The sequence below is a fragment of the Scyliorhinus torazame genome, chromosome 15 (genome assembly GCF_047496885.1).
Source record: "Scyliorhinus torazame isolate Kashiwa2021f chromosome 15, sScyTor2.1, whole genome shotgun sequence".
Classification (NCBI taxonomy): domain Eukaryota; kingdom Metazoa; phylum Chordata; class Chondrichthyes; order Carcharhiniformes; family Scyliorhinidae; genus Scyliorhinus; species Scyliorhinus torazame.
Genome location: NC_092721.1, coordinates 9,613,362 through 9,637,053, shown reverse-complemented (window position 1 = coordinate 9,637,053; position 23,692 = coordinate 9,613,362). Strand labels below are relative to the sequence as shown.

General features: G+C 47.2%; 2 protein-coding genes across 5 annotated transcripts in view; one reads left to right on the top strand and one right to left on the bottom strand.

Moving 5' to 3' along the window:
- Positions 1–944, top strand: part of pcca (propionyl-CoA carboxylase subunit alpha) — a 451,487-nt gene extending 450,543 nt beyond the window's left edge. For all 3 annotated transcript variants that reach the window (XM_072476058.1, XM_072476057.1, XM_072476056.1), the window contains one exon: positions 490–944. In XM_072476058.1, coding sequence (XP_072332159.1) covers positions 490–558 — 69 coding nt within the window. In that variant the 3' untranslated portion in view covers positions 559–944. The remainder of the gene's footprint in view (positions 1–489) is intronic.
- Positions 945–3,719: 2,775 nt separating this feature from the next.
- Positions 3,720–21,919, bottom strand: LOC140391512 (gamma-glutamylaminecyclotransferase-like). 2 transcript variants are annotated; one of them, XM_072476061.1, is made up of 2 exons: positions 21,789–21,919; positions 3,720–4,450 (listed from the first exon to the last, which is right to left on the bottom strand). In XM_072476061.1, the coding sequence occupies exons 1-2, from the start codon at positions 21,877–21,879 to the stop codon at positions 3,972–3,974; spliced, it is 570 nt and encodes a 189-aa protein (XP_072332162.1). In that variant the 5' UTR covers positions 21,880–21,919; the 3' UTR covers positions 3,720–3,971. The 2 variants fall into 2 exon arrangements, with proteins under 2 accessions (XP_072332162.1, XP_072332163.1); XM_072476062.1 differs by lacking the exon at positions 21,789–21,919 and adding an exon at positions 20,859–21,020.
- Positions 21,920–23,692: the final 1,773 nt, after the last annotated feature.

Genomic DNA, 23,692 nt, shown 5'->3' with positions numbered 1-23,692 from the left:
TTTTTTCCAAATAAGGGGCAATTTAGCGTGGCCAATCCACCTAACCTGCACATCTTTGGGTTGTGGGGGCGAAACCTACGCAAACACGGGGAGAATGTGCAAACTCCACACCGACAGCGCCGTGAGGCAGCAGTGCTAACCACTGCATCACCGTGCCATCCACCGACCCACGAGTCATTTTGTTGACCGTTTCCCACGCACGGCATGGCCACGCTGAATTTACGCTGATTTCCACCTGCATAGTTTTTTCCTTCTGGTGTGACTGAAGTGATTTGCAGATAACCAGCTTTATTTTGCAGCTTTAGGTAGCTGCAGCATGAACAAATAAATGACATTAACTATTAATGTTTATTGGATTTAATTTCAATATCTGTGCTGCTGTGACACTTTTGCTATTTACCGTTTGCAGATGAGCATTATTTCAATCTTTGGTCACCTTAATACCTGTGTGCGACTGTAAACATGTTTATCTCTCTTGACCGTGTTTAGGTATTGAAGGTGCACTGCAAACCAGGAGACACAGTTGGAGAAGGAGATATTCTTATTGAATTTGAGTGACGTGCATTCTACAGAGGAACATTTTAGAAGCTTTACTTCACATCATGTCCCCAGATTTTCGATTGTAACCTCTCAACCCAAAACCCCCGTAGACATTCCACCACGGATTTTCTCTCTGTTACCTCAGTAATATTTGCTGTCTGTCGCAGAATAGGAACGCATCTGATTATTTTACTGATAGCGTAACAGAATTTTGAAGCTATTTCCCGGCTCTGTGTTGTGAAAATGTAACATTATTACCGAGCTGCTAATCGACATATTTGACCCTTAACGAGGAGGGACATTATCACTGATTCCACAGCGGAGTTAATGGACATTTTAGTTACGTTTGCCAGGTTTATTGGTGCACGATTTTCGAAGATGAGTAAAGATGCTTTTCAAATTTCGCCATTTGTTTCCTCGTACACCTAACTGGGAAAAGGGGAGAAAGTGTTGGACCTCGTGTTTTGTTCCAGCAAGTTGATTAAGGAGGTGCAAGTTTCCAGTGACAATAGGGAGGTAACCAGAGAGCGCAGATTTGAGGTAAATGGCAACTTGTTGTCACCTGAAACGCCACACCTGTAAAGAGCGATCGACAGGTACAGACTCGATGGGGAATTGGATAATTATGTGAAAAGGAAATAAATAATTGCAGCGCTACTGGAGAAATAACCGGGAGGGGGAGAAATTGAAGCTGGCAGAGGGAGCGATGGACTGACTGCATGAATCTATTTTGAAAAATGGCCTTTGAAATTGGTTTATGCGCAGTGATTTCTACTGAACAGTAAACACCCCTGAATTTGCACTCATCTGGTTAATTATTTTTAAAAATTCTCTCGTGCTTTATTTGATTAGTCAAAGATTCATGTTTAAAAAATTTGTGAGAGTTGATTATTAATAAGTGTGGCTGTCATTTTAATTTTCGTACCACAAACTCACTTTAACTAGTTTATTACTCATCCGCGGGATGTGGCCTTTGCTAACAGGCCTGCGTTTATTGTCCATCCCTAATTGCCCATGTGAAGACTGCAGTGAACTATCCTCTTACATACAACTCAGAGGCTTGTTTGGCCAGTTCAGAGGGCAGGTAAGAGTCCATTGCCGTGGATCTGGGGTCACAGATAGGCTGGAACACGCAAGGGCTTCAGATCTCTTCCCCGAAACAAAATAGTGAAGCACGTGTCGTCTCCAATAGTCCAGTGATTACATGGTCATTGGGGAAGATGGTGGCGTCGTATTCATGTCACTGGACTCGTACTCCTGAGGCCCAAGCTAAAGCTCTGGGGGGCAAAGGTTCAAATTGAACTTAAATTCAATTAAGACATCTAGGATTAAAAGCTAGTTTCAGGAATGGTCACCATAAAACCATTGTCAATTTTCTTAAAGTAGGGGCAGCACGGTAGCACAAGTGGATAGCACTGTGGTTTCACAGCTCCAGGGTCCCAGGTTTGATTCCCCACTGGGTCACTGTCTGTGTGGAGTCTGCAAGTTCTCCCCGTGTCTGCGTGGGTTTCCTCCGGGTGCTCCGGTTTCCTCCCACAGTCCAAAGATGTGCAGGTTAGGTGGATTGGCCATGATAAATTGCCCTTAGTGACCAAAAAAAGGTTAGAAGGGGTTATTGAGTTTCAGAGATAGGGTGGAAGTGAGGGCTTAAGTGGGTTGGTGCAGACTTGATGGGCCGAATGGCCTTCTTCTGCACTGTATGTTCTATGTAAACATGCATCTTTTGCTAATATCCTTCAGGGAAGGAAATCTGCCGTCCTTACCCGGTCTGGCCTACATGTGACTCCAGACCCACAGCAATGTGGTCGACTCTTAACCCCCCCCCCCCCCCCCCCCCGCCTCTCCCCCCAAAATGGCCGAGCGAGACACTCAGTTCAAGGGTATTTAGGGATAGGCAATAAATGCTGGCCCAGCCCAGCGACACCCACGTCCATGAAAGAATCATTTTTTAAAATTGCCAACACTATCTTTTGGTTGAAGATATTTGATTGTATTTAAATTGCCCGGCTGCAGTGATGGGATTTGAACTTGTGTCTGCACATCATTCGTCCAATAATAATAAGCAGTATGCTACTGCACCCACACTGGTTCTTTGTGGCTGAGTTGAGCTATTTTTATGATCAAAGTAGAACTTTAGTGAAAGTGTTTCAAACCAGTCCTAACACGAGGGCCTCATGATGCAGAGGCTGAGACATGGTTCAACAAAAATTGTCCCTTCTCATTGCAGAGGTAAACATGATGAGATTTGTCTCTTTAGGGCAGAGAGCGAATCTGCCCCCCCCCCCCCCCCCCCCCCCACCCCCCGAGATACTATTGGCCCTGGGATGGTGGAGGAGTGAGGGGGAGGAGAGTGGAGTGAGAGGGAGCTGGAATGTGGAGTTAGTAAAGTGATAAGGGCGTTTCACACACTGCACTATTTCTGCTTCAGGGATTTGCAGTCCTTCGCTGAGGTTCAGTGTCAAATGCAGGAATCCAGTTTCGGATGACACGTTGGTGATGGGAGTGTTGGAACGCAGCCACCAGGAACTTGCTTTTTTAACTCAAACAGGTGGAACTGTCTTGGAAGAAAAACATCCTTCATTGTAAGACAACAAAATACCCGGAACGTTGATTGATTCAATCTTCATTTCCTAGCTCTGCTTGATGTGAATAATTAGAACATAAGAACTAGGCGTAGGCCATCTGGCCCCTCGAGCCTGCTCCGCCATTTAATGAGATCATGGCTGATCTTTGTGGACTCAGCTCCACAATTCTGACAGCTTTCGTGTTCCACTTATTACTGACATCAGTTAGCAAAGAAAGACTTGCATTTATGTAGCACCTTTCCCAACCTTAGGACCTCCCAAGGTGCTTTTACGGTCAATGAAGTACCTGACTGGATACTGGGAGGTAAAGATTGGCCGGGACACTGGCGATAACTCTCCTGCTCTTCCTTGTCCATGTGCACTGGAGAGGGCGAATGGGGCCTCCCTTTAACATCGTACCCAGCAGACAGTGCTGCACTCGGCCAGTAACTGCAGTGTGAGTCCGCCTCCATTATATGCCCAGGTCTCTGGAACTTGACTCAGATGTCCCAGTGCTATACAGCTGATACCGCTAACCTCGTAGTTAAGACACGGAATTGTCAGGTGCAAAGTTGTACTCGGGGAAAGTTTCCCAACATCAAAATAATGCAACACTTTGATGCTAGATTCAACTTTAATAATGTGCAGAAATATAAAAAGCTCTGAACATATAAACAGAGACATAATACCACCGATCAGTCGCATTTTAATGAACTACAGAAATTGAAATGGAAGTTCCTCCAATCAGAAATAAACATAAATGATTTTCATTAATGGCTTTCGAATTTGAATTCAAGAATGCAATTAAGATTCAAGTATTGAAACAGAATATGTTTTAAATTTAATTTCTCACTCTTCATTAGATAATTATCCAGTCTTGTGTAGAACATACTTTGGTTGGCCATGATTCCCGAAGGGGTCATAGTTGTTATAATAAGGAAGCTTTAACCAGTCCTGTTCGTAGTTTGTTGTGTTGTACAGAAAGCACTCCAACATTCCATCCACATTGGGCTTCACCTCCAGTGTGTTGGCTATATCTTGCCACTCTGCTACACGAACCCCGACTGGTCTCCGCTGGTAAAGATCCGGGCAACTTTCAAACTCGTCGAGGAACTGCAGCAACTGATCATCGATTAAGTAAATCTCTCCGGCTATTTCGTGCCCTTTTCCTGGTAGGTGGAGCAAAAAGGGAATGTTGAATTTCCCTGCGATCACCAGCGGATACTTCTGATGGGTATGTCCCGTGCCACAGTACAATCCTTTCCCCTTGGTTCCATCGACCATGTAATGATGGTTGGGTTGACCTTTCTTGAGTGTGCCGTAGACAAACACAGTGTTCATTTTGCCTAGAGGAGGTACACAACCACACAGATTACAACAGTGATAAGAGGAAGAGGTGATAACAGCTTTTGAAAACAACCGTGGGAATTCACACGAGGCTCACCATTTTTCTCTAAAGAACTAGCGACGCTGTTAAAACGAGAAAATGGTTTGGCTGCGTTGCATTTACAGGGCACCTTTCACAGCCGTCCAACATCCCAAAGTTGCTTACTCCCTGACCCCAAGCTTTTGATCACCTGTCCTATTATGTGGGTATCTGTCAGATTTTGCTGCATAATACTCCTGTGAAATGCCTTAGAACATCGAACATTACAGCGCAGTACAGGCCCTTTGGCCCTCGATGTTGCGCCGACCTGTGAAACCACTCTAAAGCCCATCTACACCATTCCCTTTTCGTCCATATGTCTATCCAATGACCATTTGAATGCCCTTAGTGTTGGCGAGTCCACTACTGTTGCAGGCAGGGCATTCCACGCCCTTACTACTCTCTGAGTAAAGAACCTACCTCTGACATCTGTCTTATATCTATCTCCCCTCAATTTAAAGCTATGTCCACTCGTGCTAGACATCACCATCCGAGGAAAAAGGCTCTCACTGTCCACCCTGTATGCCTCAATTAAGTCACCTCTTAACCTTCTTCTCTCTAACGAAAACAGCCTCAAGTCCCTCAGCCTTTCCTCATAAGATCTTCCCTCCATACCAGGCAACATTCTGGTAAATCTCCTCTGCACCCTTTCCAATGCTTCCACAGCCTTCCTATAATGCGGCGACCAGAATTGCACACAATACTCCAAATGCGGCCGCACCAGAGTTTTGTACAGCTGCAACATGACCTCATGGCTCCGAAACTCAATCCCTCTACCAATAAAAGCTAACACACCATACGCCTTCTTAACAACCCTCTCAACCTGAGTGGCAACTTTCAGGGATCTATGTATATGGACACCGAGATCTCTCTGCTCATCCACACTGCCAAGACTCTTACCATGAGCCCAGTACTCTGTCTTCCTGTTATTCCTTCCAAAATGAATCACCTCACACTTTTCTGCATTAAACTCCATTTGCCACCTCTCAGCCCAGCGCTGCAGCTTATCTATGTCCCTCTGTAACTTGTAACATCCTTCCGCACTGTTCACAACGCCACCGACTTTAGTGTCATCTGCAAATTTACTCACCCATCCTTCTACACCCTCCTCCAGCTCATTTATAAAAATGACAAACAGCAGTGGCCCCAAAGCAGATCCTTGTGCTACACCACTAGTAACTGGACTCCAGACTGAACACTTACAATCAACCACCACCCTTTGTCTTCTTCCAGCTAGCCAATTTCTGATCCAAACTGCTAAATCGCCCTGAATCCCACGCCTCCGTATTTTCTGCAGTAGCCTAGAACTTTTAAAGATGCTATGTAAACAGAAGTTGATGTTGTTGTAGTTGTCGAGGGAACTAGTGAGATGGAATCCGCCAAGCACCCATCGGAGAACATCGCGTTTCGATGGTCTGGGGAGAGAAAGTGCCTCCAGCTAAAGTGGGAAAGAGCCCAACTGGAAGCTATAAATATGAGATGGTCACTAATGAACCCCATAAGGAATTCTTCTTTACCCGGAGAGTGGTGAGAATGTGGAACTGACCAACACAAGGGGTTGTTGAGGTGAATACTATCGACAACATCTGGGAGAAGCTGGAGGGATAAGGAAATAAAAGGTAAATGCTGACAGTTAAATGAGGAAGAATGGGATGGAGCTTGAGAGCACGGACACCAGAGTAGGCAGGTTGCATCTGGCCTGTTTCACTGCTGTAAACTCCTAATTGTTCATCTGCTATACACGGTCTAGGGACCCTGGGAAAGGGCCGGTGATTGGGACTAGCAGAGTAGCTCTTAGAGAGAGCCAGCACAGACAGGAGGGGGTGAATGGCCTCCTCATGTGCTGTGACCATTCGATGATTCTAACTCTGTCTATGGACCTGCATGAAACATGCTCCAAAAATAAGCTTTCAGAACCAGTTGCATACGAGGAACGATGATACCCAAGAATTTAAGGTGGCAGTGGGGGAGCATTTGAGTGATAGCGACCATAACATAGTACGATTTAAGTTTGTTATGGAAAAGAAAAACAATGGTCTTCAAAAAATGGTTTTGGGTGGGGGGGGCAGATTTTATTAAAATAAGTAAGAAGTCTTACAACACCAGGTTAAAGTCCAACAGGTTTGTTTTGAATCACTAGCTTTCGGAGCACAGCTCCTTCATCAGATGACTCACCTGAGGAAGGAGCAGTGCTCCGAAAGCTAGTGGTTCGAAACAGACCTGTTGCACTTTAACCTGGTGTTGTAAGACTTCTTACTGAACCCACCCCAGTCCAACGCCAGCATCTCCACATCATTATTAAAATAAGGCAGGATCTGGACAAAGTAGACTGGGAACTGTTTCTTGTGGAAAGATCTACAGCCAAGCAGTGGAAATGGGGAGATACAGACCCAACATGTTCACTTTAGGTTGAAATGTAGGAGCAACAAGCCCAGAGAACCCTGGATGTCGAGGAATATTCAGGACTGGATAAGAAAGAGGCTTTTAGGTGCAAACCGGCAGAGGCCTTAGTGGAGTATAGAAGGCGCAGGGGGAAACTTAAGCAAATTGGAGAGCAAAGAGAGGGCATGAAAAATCCCAAGATATTCTAGGAGTATATTAGGGGGAAGAGAATAACCAGGGAAAGAGTAGGGCCCATTTGGGACCAAGCAGGCAATCTGTGCGTGGAGCAGGACATTAGTAGGATATGAAATGAGTACTTCACATCTGTCTTTACTCAGGAAGAGGAGGATGTAGGTACGGAATTCGGGGAGAGGGACTGTGAAGTTTTTGGAACAGTTTGACATCGGGAGCGAGGAGATACTGGAGGTCTTAGCGGGATTAAAAGTGGACAAATCCCCAAGTCCACATGAATTGTATCCCAGGCCACTGTGGGAGACAAGGGAGGAAATTACAGGGGCTCGGACCCAAATTTTGAATTCCTCTCTGGCCATAGCAGGAGTGCCAGAGGATTGGAGGACAGTTAATGTGGTTCCACTTTTCAAGAAGGGTGTGAGAGGAATTACAGATCAGTGAGACTGACATCAGTGGGGCAAATTATTGGAGAAACTTCTGAAGAAGAATATTAATCTCAACTTGGGAGAGGTAAGGTTTGATCATGTTTCATGATGGGAGACAGAGCTGGTAGAAGGCTGTTTATGTGACTGGAGGCCGGTGTCCAGTGGTGGACCACAGGGATCAGTGCTTGGTCCCTCATTGTTCTGTGATATATATAAATGAGAATGTGGGGAGGAGCAGGATGATAAGCAAGTTCGCGGATGACACAAAGATTGGCCGGGTGGTTAATAGTGAAGAAGCAGGTCTTAGGTTGCAAGAAGATATAGAAGGGCTGATCACATGGGCAGATCAATGGCAGCTGGAATTTAACCCTGAAAAGTGCGAGGTGATACAATTTGGAAGGAGTAACAAGGCACGGGAGTACTCAATGAATGGCAGGACACAAGGAAGCTCAGGAACAGATGCATCTTGGGGTGCTTACCCGCAGATCCCGGAGGTTGGCAGGACAGGCTAACGGTAGTTAAGGCATATGGGAGACTTGCCTTTATCAGTCATGGCATAGATTATAAGAGCAGGGAGGTTATGGTGGAGCTGTACAGGACTTTGGTTAGGCCACAGCTAGAGTACTGTGCGCAGTTCTGGCCACCGCATTATAGGCAGGTGATTACACTGGAGAGGGTTCAGAGGAGATTCACCAGGATGTTTCTATAATGGAGCATTTGAGCTAAGGAGAGAGGCTGGATAAGCTTGGGTTGTTTTCTCTGGAGCAGAGAAGGCTGAGAGGGGACGTGATTGAGGTGTGTAAGATTATGAGGTGCATGGACAGGGTGGATAGAAGGCAGCTGTTCCCCTTAGATGAAGGGTCAATAACAAGGGGGCATAATTTTAAGGTGAGAGGCATGGGGTTCAGAGGGGACTTGAGTAAAGATCCAGAGGGTTGGGGGAGTCTGGAATGCACTGGCTGGGAGGTTAGAACAAAGAACAATACAGCACAGGAACAGGCCCTTCGGCCCTCCAAGCCTGTACCGGTCATGATACTAACCTTGGCCAAAACCCTCAGCACTTCCTTGTGCCGGCTCCCTCTATACCCGTCCTATCCATGTGTTTGTCAAGATGCCTTTTAAACGACGTTAATGTATCTGCTCCACAACCTCCCCTGGCAACGCGTTCCAGGCACTCACCACCCTCTGTGTAAAAAACCTGCCTCACGCATGCTCTAAACTTTACCCCACGGACCTTAAATCTGTGCCCCCTGGTGACTGACCCCTCCACCCTGGGAAAGAGTGCCTGACCATCCACTCTATCCATGCCCCTCCTAATCTTGGAGACCTCTATCAGGTCACCCCTCAACCTCCGTCTTTCTAATGAAAACAGTCCGAGTCTATTCAGCCTCTCCACATAGCGAACACCCTCCAGAGTTGAGGGGAAACCTCACAATCCTTAAAAGGTACGTGGACGAGCACTTGAAATGTCGGATGGCTACAGAGCAAGTGCTGGAAAGTGGAATTAGTGTAGATTTAGTGTAGTTTTCTCAGTGCGGCCCCAAAGAGCCTCTTCTGTGTGACTCTAATTCAATGATAAAAGAAATGAAGGCGTGTTGAATGGCAGCCACAAAGAGTGTTCTGCTGTGGTTAACCAACATATTTGTACCAGTTCAGTTCCAGCTGTTATCTCCATCCTGCTCGAGGATTAACACTTCACAGATGTGGGATTTAGTTGCCAACACTCTTAAGGTTGGCCTGGCGAATCCAGGGATTCAAGACTGATCCCTAGGTCAGTGACGCCAACAAACCCCAGGAGAAAGTCAACAAAACTCTATCCAGCCTTTTTATTTTCTTCAAACATGTCTATTAAAACGCATTGTATTTTTTTTTTTTAAAAGGGGGGGGTGCGAAAGCAGTCTGAAATGATCCAATCGGGGATAAAGCTTTGTAGAATGTCGGTGCCAGTGACCAGGGGGATGGTTGGTGTTGGGAGGTCGTGTGGCAAAAGCTCCCACAGGGCCAGGCCAACCCCAGAGCTGGCAACGCAGATGGGTGTGCTGCCATTTACCCGTTTTGAAACCACAACGTTTGACCGACCACGATGCAGTTTGAAGTCTGTGACCAACTTTGAGCCGGGGACATGGATCAAACTAAATGATGCAATGGTTTCCTGGGAACATGCAAGATATCTGCAACCTGGGATTGTGTCACCTCAAAACCAGCCGACTGTGCAGGATAAATAAAGTCAGTAAAAGAAAGAATTGAATCGTTTATAGAAAGGAAAATAGAAGAATTTATACAGCAGCCTTCACAGGCGCTGGATGCCTCAAAGCGATTTACAGACTGAAGCATAGCTGTTATGTCGAAATCTCAGTGCCTAATTTGTGCAAAGCAAGCTCCCACAAACAGTAATGTGATCATGACCTGATAACCTGCTTTTTATAATGTTGCTTGAGGGTTAAATATTAACCAGAACACCAGGCAGAACTTCCCTGCTCTTCAGAACAGGATGCGGAGATGCCGGCGTTGGACTGGGGTGAGCACAGAAAGAAGTCTTACAACACCAGGTTAAAGTCCAACAGGTTTGTTTCGATGTCACTAGCTTTCGGAGCGCTGCTCCTTCCTCAGGTGAATAAAGAGGTGGGTTCCAGAAACATATATATTGAAAATGTCAAAGATGCAAGACAATACCTTTGAATGCGAGTCAGAACTGTGCCCATGGGAGCAAGTGCACCTCTCAGACAGTGCAGCTCTCCCCTCGGTACTGAACTCTGGAGTTTCAGCCTTGAATTTTCTTTTGTGTGTTCAGACACTGGAGTGGGGGATTGAGGTCAGAAACCTGTGACTCAGCAGCAAGTAGTGCTGCCAACATCATCATATTTACAGCAGAGGAACTGGACCATGCTGGGTTTTATGGTCCACACGAGCCTTATCTCACCCCCTCAACATGTCCTTTTAGTCCTGTCTCCCTTATATGTTTTTTAAAAATTAATTTCGAGGACCCAATTTTTTTTTTTTCACCAATTAAGGGGCAATTTAGCGTGGCCAATCCACCTACCCTGCACACCTTTTTGGGTTCGTGGGGGTGAGACCCACGCAGACACGGGGAGAATGTACAAACTCCACACGGACAGTGCCCCGGGGCCGGGTTCGAACCCGGGCCCTCTGCGCTGTAGGCAGCAGTGCTAACCGCTGCCCCACCCTGCTGCCCCGTCTCCCTTACCTGTTTAGCCCGTTTCCTCGTAATCGCAACCACGCGGTTCACCGTAACCACTCCCCATGGTAACGAGTTCCACATTCTCAAAATTGGAGAGGAAGTTATCATCAAATAAACAGTACAGCAAAATCAATGAATTAGTGTATTTCTTTACAGATAAGGCTACTACTGTTCCTGAGCTTTGCTCAAAAATATGTTAAACAAATCTTTTGTGTGGATATGGCTCATTTCACTGACTAAAAAAAGGGGATACCCAGGCCCTCAAAGATCAGGACTAAGACAATCTCACTAATTCAATGTCGGGCCTTGAAATCCCGTGGCTCTCCGAGTTAATAACAATGAATTGTGAATAGAGCTGTTGACACAGGCAATCATTTTCATATCAGACCCACAGCCACTTCTGAAGACAAAATACACAATCAGACCAAAATGCACAACAGATTCCGAACACGCAAGTGTTTAAATGAAGGCGGCACGGTGGCGCAATGATTAGCACTGCTGCCTCACGGCGCCGAGGACCGTTCGATCCCGGTCCCGGGTCACTGTCCGTGTGGGGTTTGCAACCAAAATGTCAGCCACTGAAATTCGACACAACCTGTACTGACGGAGCACATTTAACGTAATAAAATATCATGAAGTGGTTCACTGGAATGGTACAAAGTTAAATCAGTCACTTTCAAGGACTGGCTGAAAGGCGGGAAGCGAGGTAGGCGGGAAGCAAGGTGGAACATTGGACAGGTTCAGGGAGGGGATTCCAGAGTTTAATGGCCGTCAATGGCAGAGCAACATGAAACGAGTGATACGCAAGAGGCCAAATTGAATTTAAACCAAATTGAATTTGCAATCTCGGAAAGTTGCGAGGAGATTGCAAAGATAGGGAAGAGCGAGGCCATGGAGGGACTCTGAACAAAAAGGTGAGAAGTTTAAAATCGAGGCGCTGCACACGGGGAGCTAGTGTGGGCCAGCGAGCGGGAGGTTCATGGTGTGTTTAGTTATTACTGCCGATTCTCGTAGTCTCAGTTCTCTTACTTTAAACAGATGTGACCCAAGCTTCGTGAGTCACACAATTATGGATTCAAATCCCAATCTAAACACTCGAGCTCCTAACCCAGGCTGACGCTCCCCATTGTAGTACTCAATTGTAATACTTCAAAAGTCTTTTTGGGTGGCATAGTGGTTGGCGCTGCTGCCTCACAGTGCCAGGGACCCGGGTTCGATTCCGGTCTTGGGTGTCTGTGCGGAGTCTGCACGTTCTCCCCGTGTCTGCGTGAGTTTCCTCCGGGTGCTCCGGTTTCAAAGCACAGTCCAAAGGTGTGCAGGTTAGGTGGATTGACCATGATCCAATGTATGGGGTTACGGGGATAGGGTGGGGGAGTGGGCCTGGATGGAGTGCCCTTTGGCAGGATGGCGCAGATTCGATGGGCCGTATGATCCTTTTTACGGTTTATATGATGAATAAATTCAAAGATTTTATGAATGGTTTGACTGCACCATTTTAAATATTAAACCCATTCAGCTATAAGATATTGCAGCAAATGGACACTCTGCAATCTTTCAATGCTGTCAAAAGATTTGATTATTTAAAGCTCCTATTTACTCTGTTGGTTAGGTTTATATAAAAAAAAGTGCTCGAAAATAGCGCACAGTGAAAAGTGTTGTGAAAATTAAACCACAACGAAAAACCCCAAATAACTCGGAGCAGTTAATTTCAGCCTCGGAATGTGACAGTCCAACCCCCTCAGAAGTAAACTAGGTATTTTTGACTCGCAAAATGCTGGGATTCGGATTCAGCGAGAAGTAAATGATGGTTTAAACGGGACTTGGCTGCCATGCTGGTGCCTGTGGTTTAGACTTTAAATGCACAAAATTAGGATGATTGTACTGAAGTACCATGTTCCCTGTACAGCAGTTACAAAGCTCAATGAGTATTTTGTACCTTCGCAAATCCTACAGGATTGCAATTATCACAAAGATGTAATATTCTCAGCGTTCAGTGTTGGTTGAAACAGACCCGTCGCCTGATTTGTTCGCGCACGGGATGGCCGTGATTGTCCTCGGAGCACGGTTTCACACTGGGTGGCCAATTAGCAGGCATCTAGCACGAAACCCGAGCTGAGGACAGCTCAGCGCTGCCAGGCGGGAAGAGGGCGGGAGCGGGCTGGCACTCCCTCAGCGGGATGGAGCTGCAGGCCTGTGAAAACTAAATCCCAACGGTAAAAAAAAAGGCTGCAGATCGTGTCGGGGCAGCACATCCCGGCACAAACCTCTGTCCCCAGACACCTTTGGAAATTTTATTTCAGCCCCAACCTTTCGTCCCCCTGCCCAGATTAAATTCGCGGTTAGGGCGGCACGGTGGCGCAGTGGTTAGCCCTGCTGCCTCACGCCGCCGAGGTCCCAGGTTCGATGCCAGCCCCGGGTCACTGTCCGTGTGGAGTTTGCACATTCTCCCCGTGTTTGCGTGGGTTTCGCCCCCACAACCCAAAGATGTGCAGGGTAGGTGGATTGGCCACGTTAAATTGCCCCTTAATTGGAATAAAATGAATTGGGTACTCTAAATTTATTGAAAAAATAAAAAAAATTTGCAGTTAACACGTAAAGACCACCTGACCAATTGGCCCGCCCGTCACCCGTAGACGATGCACCGAAAATTGCTTTCAATTGGTCCCTCCATGGGCTAAATTGCCGAGTGGATTGTCGACAGGCTCGCTCCCGACTTGCACGGGACCTAAATCCCTCTGGAAGATCCGGAGTTTGTGAAAGGCGCTTTATAAATGCAAATTGATCTCATTGCTTATTGTGCGAAGGGACACGCCCATCGAGAGTAACTGCTCTGAAGCGTAACCGGTCCCGTCCAACGTCTTCTCACGTGATTTCACACGCTTCTGGGTCAGGCGCCTGCCCGCACAAGCAACGTAAAAATTCTGGTTTGAGTATTTAAACGGGGCTGTCCCGTGGCTGCGTGGGTCTCACCCCCACAATCCAAACGATGTACAGGCTAGGTGGATTGGCCACGCTAATTGCAGCACAGTAGCACAGTGGTTAGCACGGTTGCTTCACAGCTCCAGGGTCCCAGGCTCGATTCCCGGCTTGGGTCACTGTCTGTGCGGAGTCTGCGCGTTCTCCCCGTGCCTGTGTGGGTTTCCTCCGGGTGCTCCGGTTTCCCCCCCACAGTCCAAAGATGTGCAGGTTAGGTGGATTGGCCATGATAAATTACCCCTTAGTGTCCAAAAAGGTTAGGTGGGATTGCTGGGTTATGTGGATAGGGTGGAGGTGTGGGCTTAAATGGGCCGGTGCAGACCCGATGGGCCGAATGGTCTCCTTCTGCTCTGTAAACTCTATGATTCTAAATTGCCCCTTCATTGGAATTTCTTTTAAAATGTATTTAAATCCGGCTTTAATCCAAACTTTTCCTTATCATTGGACAGAACTTTTAAAGTCTGCTGGGGGGCCGTTTGGTCAGTTATTGACAAAGTTCATGCAACGGTGGCCATCACCTTTCTGTTGAGCAAACTGAACCAGTTTGCCCCATCTCGGTTCCAGCCCCAGGATTACATCCACCATGCGGACCGGACCCGTTACCCTTCAGAGCTGTTACTCTCCACGGGGTGTCCCCTCACACACTCAGCAATGAGAACAATTCGCATTTATATAGCGCCTTTCCCAACCTCAGCATCTCCCAGAGGGATTTATGTCCAATAAGGTACCTTTTTCTTTTAAGTGCAGTCATTGTAAAGTGAGAAACGCCTCCAGCCAATTTGCTCACAGCAAGCTCCCGCATTCAGCAATAGAAAGATTATCTGGTCATTTCTGAGGTGGTTCCAGTGAGCCCTAGGTATGTTTGGAGTGTCAGTGGAAAGGAGCAAATTCCAGTTTCGCAACTAGATTAATAGCTGGCTGCAGGGAGAGGGAGATTTTAAAAAAATTACTCATTCATGCAATGTGGGTATTGCATTCCTATCAATTTCTAAGGTCAGCATTTATTGCCCATCCCTAATTGCCCCTCTAGAGGGTGGTGGTAAGCCGCCTTCTCGAACCGCTGCAGTCCCTGCGGTGTAGGTACACCCCCTGTGCTGTTAGGGAGGGAGTTCCAGGATTCTGACCCAGCGACGATGAAGGAAGGGAGCTTGCGGGTGATGATGCCTTGCTGCCCTTGTCCTCACGATCATCAGAAAGTGAAGGAGGAGTAGGAAGCCATTTGGCCCCTTCAGCCTGCGATTCAATAAGACCGTGGCTGGATTGAGGCCTAAACTCCACCTCTCTGCCGGTCCCCCATAACCCTCGACTCCCTCATCCATCAAATCTCAGTCTGACATGGCCTTGAATGTACTCAATGACCCGGAGCCTCCACTGCGCTCTGGGGAAGGGAAGAATCCTCCCGAATCTCCACCTCGAATGGGAAACCCCTTTATTATATCAACTGCTGCCCCCTAGTTCTAGTATCCCCCACAGGGGTAAAATTCATTCCAGCGTCCAAACAGAATCTTAGTCTGATCTGTGAGACTTTCAAAGCACACAAACAGGCCATTCTGGCTCCTGCAGATTGGGCTCCACATAAGCTTCCTCACCCCCCCTCTTTATCTCCCTCTATCAGTATATCCTCCCAATCCTTTCTCCCTCGTGTTTATCCAGTTTCCCCCAAAATGTATCTGTCCTGATCACCTCAGCTGTCCACTGGGGTAGCGGGTTCCTCTGGGACCTTGTCCCAGTCACAAATAAGAAAGCAACAACCATCCTCTCTGTCCCTCACCCCTCATCTGCTCCCCATGCTCCATCCATACCACCTCACGCCTCCACCTCGTGGATCCTCATGCCCACCCACACTGGGCTTTAGAGCGCTTATGCTAATTTGGCGGCAACTCATACCAAGCCATGCCTCCCCCCCCAACCCACTACCCTTTGACCTTAGAACCTCAATGCCAACTCACCCAGTATCCAACATGGGCAGACCAATATATTTAAATTCATTCAAATTAGCTAATCCCTTATGAAAACAAACATTTGCATTCATAGCCACAGATCAAAGACTAATAGATTATCATAGATTATCATAGAATTTAAAGTGCAGAAGGAGGCCATTCGGCCCATCGAGTCTGCACCGGCTCTTGGAAAGAGCACCCTACCCAAGGTCAACACCTCCACCCTATCCCCATAACCCATTAACCCCACCCAACACTAAGGGCAATTTTGGACACTAAGGGCAATTTATCATAGCCAATCCACCTAACCTGCACATCTTTGGACTGTGGGAGGAAACCGGAGCACCCGGAGGAAACCCACGCACACACGGGGAGGATGTGCAGACTCCGCACAGACAGTGACCCAAGCCGGAATCGAACCTGGGACCCTGGAGCTGTGAAGCAATTGTGCTATCCACAATGCTACCGTGCTGCCCCGAACTTGGGGCTGTCCATCAAACTGTGAATTTGCAAACCCTACCGGCCCCATCTGTCCCCCACCCCTGCCTGCCCCACCCCATGATGATCACTTGTTGAACTCGTCACGTAGCAGAAATCCGATAATTTTCGTGAAATTGCAAGCAGTCATAGCAGTCTGTTTGTAAACTTAAAAGAGCTTGAGGATTGAAATGCGTTGACAGTTTAACTATTGCAATGGGTTTATCTGCTTTTAACACACATTCATGTCTACTTTTAACAATCCTCAAGCGCACCTGACCTCCTGCAAAGGGCACTCTATCTCTCCCAAAGGGATCCCTGGAGCCATCCACAAGGGTCCCTCATCTCTCCAAAAGGGTACCCTACCCCTCCAGATGAGTCCGGCAGCTTTAGACTTCAGTACCGTTGGGATACATTCTCCAATCAATTTTATAGTTCAATGGATGGTGCCGCTGCCTCTCCAGAAGCCCCGGGGTCAAATTCCACCCAAAATTCGTTGACCACGGAAGGTATGTTCATCATCCAGTAAAACCGATTCATCATCAACCTGCTCATCCCCCCAGCACACTGATAGCGGGCTGTAAGAGCGTAAGACAGTCCTGCTCAGCCATGCTTTATGTGGAGTGCTGCTGCCTCAAGCTTCAAGCACCTCTCTCTCTCTCTCTCTAAACAGAGAGAGATCCTATGGCCACCCCACAGATATCGATACTGGGATGCTAGACACTGAAGACCAACAACAAGTAGCAGAGTTATAACATATGTCGCCGTGATCTCTACAATGCAGAGCAAGCTCTTGCCAGCCCCCAGGCTAAACCCCAACAATTAACACGACACGTATCTGGAATGCAGCGTTGCAACACGACTCACTCATTAAAGTTCAGAAAAGGGAAATATAAAAAGAGTAACAGAGGGGCGGCACAGTAGGTTAGCACTGCTGCCTCACGGCGCCGAGGACCCGGGTTCGATCCCGGCTCCGGGTCACACTCCGTGTGGAGTTTGCACATTCTCCCCAAGTCTGTGTGGGTCTCACCCCCACAACCCAAAGATGTGCAGGCTAGGTGGATTGGCCTCGCTAAATTGCCCCTTAATTTGGAAAAAGAATGAATTGGGTACTCTAAATTTTTTTTTTTTTTAAAGAGTAATAGATGGAGATTAATTCTACACAGAGTAAATCAAGTGTTCTAGACAGCTGTGGAAAGTTGTGGACATTTTATATCTGTATATAAATAGAAATATATGAAGGTTCGTGAAGATGCACCACGTAGACCTTAGCAAAAGATAGATCGACAGCCCGACATGGCCATTCAGTAAATCAATTGCAGAGGTCAGACTAAACAACAGGACTGTAACCTCTTGGCAGTAAGGAGTTCTTCCCAGCAAACACTCCCCCCCCCCCCCCCCCCCCCCGCCCGCCACCCCCCACTCTCCGAACAGCACTTGAATTTTGACACATCTCACAAAGTCCGAGAGGGAAGGCTGCAGCATCTTGAAGCAATCAGGCACCGACATTGGAAACAATAAAAGCTTTGAAATCAGAAGTTCAACTGGCATCCTTACGTTTTGAAGCCACAAACTCCCATTATGCACGCTGGCGCGTCACTTGGTAAGTTTAAATACTACGCCAAAAAAGTACACAAAATAACTTTGGCTAAAGCAGGAATCCATTGATTCGACTTGACAAACAAAAACAGTACGGATGCAGGGTAATCGGTTAAGTGCAATTCCGAGGATAAATCAATGAAAATAAACCCAAGACACCCCATTTACACTTCCAAACAGCTAACCATCATTTAAATTATTGTTGCCACCTCACACTCGTTTTACAAAAGTGGCAATTTTACTAATAATGACCACGTTTTTTTCCTTCTGCCTTCCTCGCTCCACCAGTCCTGTCTACTCTCAAAGTACTTGCAGTGTAAATGTTTTTTTAATAAATTTTGAGTATCCAATTAATTTTTTCCAATGAAGGGGCAGTTTAGCGTGGCCAATCCACCTACCCTGCACATCTTTGGGTTGTGGGGGCGAAACCTACGCAAACACGGGGAGAATGTGCAAACTCCACACGGACAGTGACCCAGAGCCGGGATCGAACCTGGGACCTCGGCGCGGTGAGGCAGCAGTGCTAACCCACTGCGCCACCGTGCTGCCCCGCAGTGTAAATGTTTTAAATACAGAATTCACAGCACAGGCCATTCGGCCCAACTGGTCCGTGTTGGTGTTTCTGTTCCATGTGGGCACCCCCCCCCCCCCCCCCCCCCCGTCGGCATTTCCTTCTCTTCATTCCTCGTGTTTATCTCGCTTCGTCTTAAAGCAATTGTGCGTACAAAACTTTGACTTTAGTTTCAAGTATTCCAGGCTTGTTCTCTGTTCAGTTGCTTCGATTAACTCAGATGTTTCTTTCTTTCAAGATTATTTGTAATAAATGGGGTTTGCACGATCACTTGACACGAATGTGTTTGTATACAGAGTCCTGTTTGTTTGCTGCAGACCTCATTTGATGGGTTTAAGTTTGAATGGTATAACAACGGAGACCCTTCAGCCCATCCAGACTGCGCCAGCTCTTTCAAAGACCAATCCAGTCAGCACCACTCACCCGCTCTTTCTCCACATCCCTACAACCTTCCTCCTTCAGATATTTACCCAATTCCCTTTTGAAGGTGATGATTCAATCTGGTTGAACATTCCAAATCCTAACCACTCATCGTGCGACATTTAATCAAACCATTCATCTTACAATTATGGAACAGCACACTCCTATTGCATTTTGGAAACCTCGGAGAAAATAGATTGTTGAAGAGGGTTTTTCCTGGATCGATTTAGGAAAACCGTAAAGGATCCTTGATATACGAAGTGACGTATATAGGACCACAAAAGCAAGGAGGTTACGCCGAACATTCATAATAAAACTGCTCGTGCCTCAGCTGAAGTATTGTGTTCAATTCTGGGCGCCACACTTAGTGAGAAGGTCAAGGCCTTGGAGAGGGTGAGAAGGGATTGACCAGAACGGTACCAGGGGTGAGGGGCTTCGGTCAATGCGGAGAGACTGGAGGAGCTGGGATTGTCAATCTTCGAGCAGAGAAGGTTGAGGAGGAGATGTAGTCGAGGTCTTCAAAATCAGGAAGGGTGTTAATGGGAGTAAATAAGGAGAATTGTGTCCACTGGCAAGAGGGTGGGACACAGGTTTAAGATAATTGGCAAAAAGCAGGGGAGAAGAGAAATGTTTTTATGCAGCGAGTCACAACTTTCAAAAGGGAACTGGATCGATACCCGAAAGGTTTTCCAGGGCCCTGGGGAAAGAGCAGAGGAGTGGGATTAATTGGATAGGTCTTCACAGAGCCAGGGCAAGCAGGAGGGGCTGAATGGCCTCCTCAGCATGTGGAATGTCAAGGCGAGAGATCCCCTTTTTGATTGAATTAATAAAGATGGCTGAAAGCTATTTATTTTATATTTTGCTATTCTTTGCAACATTCCTCCTCCTTAACAAACATGCAAAAAATGTGGTTCCGAATCAGCCACTAGTGGAAAAAAACTGTCTCGTGTTGACTGTGAACCTGTTTTACACTCGTTCCCTGGAAGGATGCACCCGTCATTCAGGAGTCTTGACCCAGGAAGCACCCAGCAGGGGATGAGAGTGTACTTGCAGGTATCACAAAAGAACGATGGTGTATTCAGGGATGGATGGTAGCGGAGTGGGAGTGTCACTGAAAGCAGTAATCCAGGGGGCCAATATCTTCCGGGGACATGGGTTCAAATTAATTTCAATTAATAAATCTGGAATTGAAACCATGAAAATAAAAGTGACCAGGAAACTATCATCGATTGTCTTAAAAAAAAAACATCTGGTTCATTAACGACCTTCAGGGGAGGAAATCTGCTGCTTTTACCCAGTCTGGCCTACATGTGACTCCAGGCCCACAGCAATGCCGCCCCTTTGTTCAGCTAACTTAATGGAATTCTTTAGGATCGGGGTACTGAACTTGATGAGCAGCCATGATCCGAATGAATGGCGGAGCAGGCTCGAAGGGCCGAATGGCCTGATTTTATTGTCGATGAATTGAAAACTCGGGGCCATAAACATTTGACAGCCACCAACAAACACAATAGGGTATTCAGAAGAAACATCTTTACTCAGAGTGGTGAGAATTCAGAGCTCACTACCAGGGAGGGCAGTTGAGGCGAATAGTGTCGATATGCTTACGGGAATACTAGATGAGTACGCGAGGGAAACAGGAATAGGAGGATGTGTTGATAGGGTCAGATGAGTTTTTCTGGATCAAATTCTTGGAGCTCACGCCCTAACAGCACTGTGGGTGTGCCTGCACCACACGGACTGCGGCGGTTCAAGAAGGCAGCTCACCACCACCTTCTCAAGGGGCAATTGGGGATGGGTAATAAACGCTGACCTAGCCAGCAATTCTGTGAAACAAAGCATACAAACCAGCAGTGGCTAGATGGGCTGAATGGCCAGATTCTCTTGCAGAATCTCCGTTAAACAGACAGGAAGTTGAAGAGTGTAAGTGTGGTTGGAGCATAAAACAGGATCAGAAATACAGCAAACAATGCAATTCTATCTGCAGAGCTCAAACCCAATCCCTCGCTTGGCAGAAAAGTTACAACACAATTCTTCAGAAAGCGCTCAGGAAACAGGTGAGAAAACAAACCACACTAAACATTAAACCCGAGCCCAGTGGGTTTGACTGAAGCTCTTCTAAAGGTCACTGCTCTTTGAAAGCTAACCTTCATGAAAAAGCCACTGGAGTAGAACAGACTGGTGGGACGATATCCTGTCCATTCCTTTGAAGCTGTGCTTGCCTTTTCTCCTTTCTTCCCAGTTCAGAGCTGGGCTTCCTGCTTTGGCTGTGACCCCTATGTACCGCAACGCGACAAAAAGAAAATCTTACTTCACCACACCACCTTTCTTCTATTAGTGGCAGGGCTGTAATGTGAGCCCCTTTAAAAATCTCCCACCAATAAACATCCTTCCAGAATCTTACAGCACAGGAAGAGGCCATTTGGGCCACCGAGCCTGTCCTGGCTCTTTGAAAGAGCTATCCCATTGGTCTCACTCCCCCCGCCGCAGCCCTGCGATTCTTTTCCTTTTCAAATCCACATCCAATTCCCCGTTGAAAGTTACGATTCAATCTGACCCCACGGTCCTTCTAGGCAGCACTAGAAGAGTCTATCAAGCTCTTCTAAAAATAAATCTGGCGTGCTAAACACAAATCAGCTAGCTTCTACCAACTTGCATCAACGTATTTCGGAAGAGTTTGCTTTGTGACAAGAATCCCTATTTCCTTCAATGCCTGCTTCTGGAAAAAAAATCTTCTCGCCCAAATCGCTTGTGTGGGATCACAGTTTTCGTAACTGCAGAGTTTTGGGTGGGAGCATGGAAAGCACACATGCACACACACACATATATATATATATATATATAAATACAGCCAGCTCCAACATACATTACAGGTCCCTCTTGCAAGCAGGAGGAGATATCTCTCCCAATACCAAATGTTCATACGGACAGGACAGAGTTGAGAAAAGTACAACAGTCGGAGTTATTGCACGTGACAATAAGGACTTCCTCATGGGGGTGATAAATCTGTTACACCATTTCCCCACCTGCATTCTGTTTACAAATCATGTTATGACCAATCTTGTCTACAGCCTCACCAAATCGCTTGATGGTAGGATCGATATTCTTTTGCCAGCAGTAGTTTGGAGTGCGTATTATGATGTCCAATACTCTTCGTAGGGAAAGCATGGAGGTCCCAAAGGATTAGAGATGGAAGTGAACTGCAAATCTATTGCGAAAATAAATTGAAAACCACCAGTAAATCAGGGCAACACTGCATATATGATAAAATCATTAAGGTGAATATGAAGTTATTTGAACACATTAAAAAGGTACATCACTTTTTGAGATTGTTAATTACCATTAAACAACTGTGAGAAGTTTAGAAGATTAAATGACATACTTCCTACAGGAGTAACTCTAGACATAACAAAAGGCAAATTTTCTAGTCGCTTCACTAGACATCTGAATTGGGATTGCCAAACTCATCGCTCAGTCAGAATTTGGAATTCATGATCAACTCGCTTGTTATCTTCGGGGAGCCAGTCAATTTTCTGGCAGTACCCTCGTGGATCTGAGTTTAGCCAGCAACTCCCGAGGCGAGGAAATAGGAGGTGGCCATCCCTGGGTGATCACATCGGTCCCACCCTCGGCAATCGAGCACAAGGTCCAGGCTGACACTCCCAGTGCAGTGCTGAGGGAGTGCTGAAATGTCGGGATGGTAACCTGGGGCGTCATTCTCCGCCGGCGGGAGTCTCCGTTCTGCTGGCGCCCGGGGGTTTCCCGACGGCGTGGGGCTGCCCCACAATGGGAAACCCCATTGACCGGCCGGTGTTACAGAGACTCCCGCCGGCCGGTCGGCGCAGAAATGTGGCGGGGCGGGTAGGAGAATTTTGCCCCTGGTGTCTGGTCTCATGGGATGTGGGCATCACTGCTAGGCCAGCATTTGTCATCCATCCCTAACGGGGTGGGGTGGGAGGGGTGAACCACCTTTCTGGACTTCCGCAAGGACACTTACCGCAATGGTAAGGACGCTATGCCGGCCCACTCAGGTGGACATAACAGATCCAGATTTCGAGGACGTGGGCACTCCTGGACAAACTTTACCCTTCCACCAGATCATATGATCATCGTTACACTGCTGCTGCTTGAGTGTACTTGCTGTGGGCAAATTGTTTCCTCCATGACAGCAACAACCGCGATTCAAAAGTAGTTCGCTAGCCGTGAAGTGGTTTGGGATGTTCTGAGATGGCAAGATAGAGGCACAAACAGAAACAACACAATTCTGTACAAACTCAGCAGGTGTGGCAGCACATGTGGGGAGAGAAACAGAGACAGCCCCGGCATTTTCTGGTTCTATTTCAGATTTCCAGCATCCGCAGTATTTGGCAGTACAGAAATGCAAATCGATTACAATCAAGGGGTTTGGGGGCGGGGGAGGCGCTGGAACATTGAGAGAGATCAGCTTTGATCATAATGAATGGCAGAGCAGACTCAAAGGGCCTATCCCCTACTTTCCACGTTTCTACACAAGGAGGCCTTTTGGCTTTTTCTGCCTGTGCTAGCTCTTTGAAAGAGCTATGCAATTAGTTTTCTTTTTGATGACCAGTTTAGCTCAGCGGGCTAGACAGCCGGTGCGTGATGCAGAGCGAGGCCAGCAGCGTGGGTTCAATTCCCGTACCGGCTGAGGTTATTCTTGAAGGCCCCGCCTTCTCAACCTTGCCCCTCGCCTCAGGTGTGGTGACCCTCAGGTTAAACCCCCGACAGTCAGCTCTCCCCCCTCAAACTCCCGGAAAAAGCAGCCTGCGGTCATCTGGGACTAGGGCAACTTTAGCCTTACCCGCAATTAGTCCCATTGCCTCTCCCCCTTTCTTTTTTGGAAGGTTACAACTGAATCTGCTTCAGCCTCCCACAGCGCGCCCCAACTCCCTTTAATTTTAGCACTCGACGGCGGCACGGTGGTGCAGTGGCTAGCACTGCTGCCTCACGGCGCCGAGGACCC

Coding starts and splice junctions, on each gene's coding strand:
- LOC140391512 (XM_072476061.1), bottom strand. CDS start 21,879: ATGCTTTCCCTACGAAGAGTATTGGACATCATAATACGCACTCCAAAC. Junction 4,451..21,788: donor TCCTACCATCAAGCGATTTG/GTGAGGCTGTAG, acceptor TACCTCCTCTAG/GCAAAATGAACACTGTGTTT.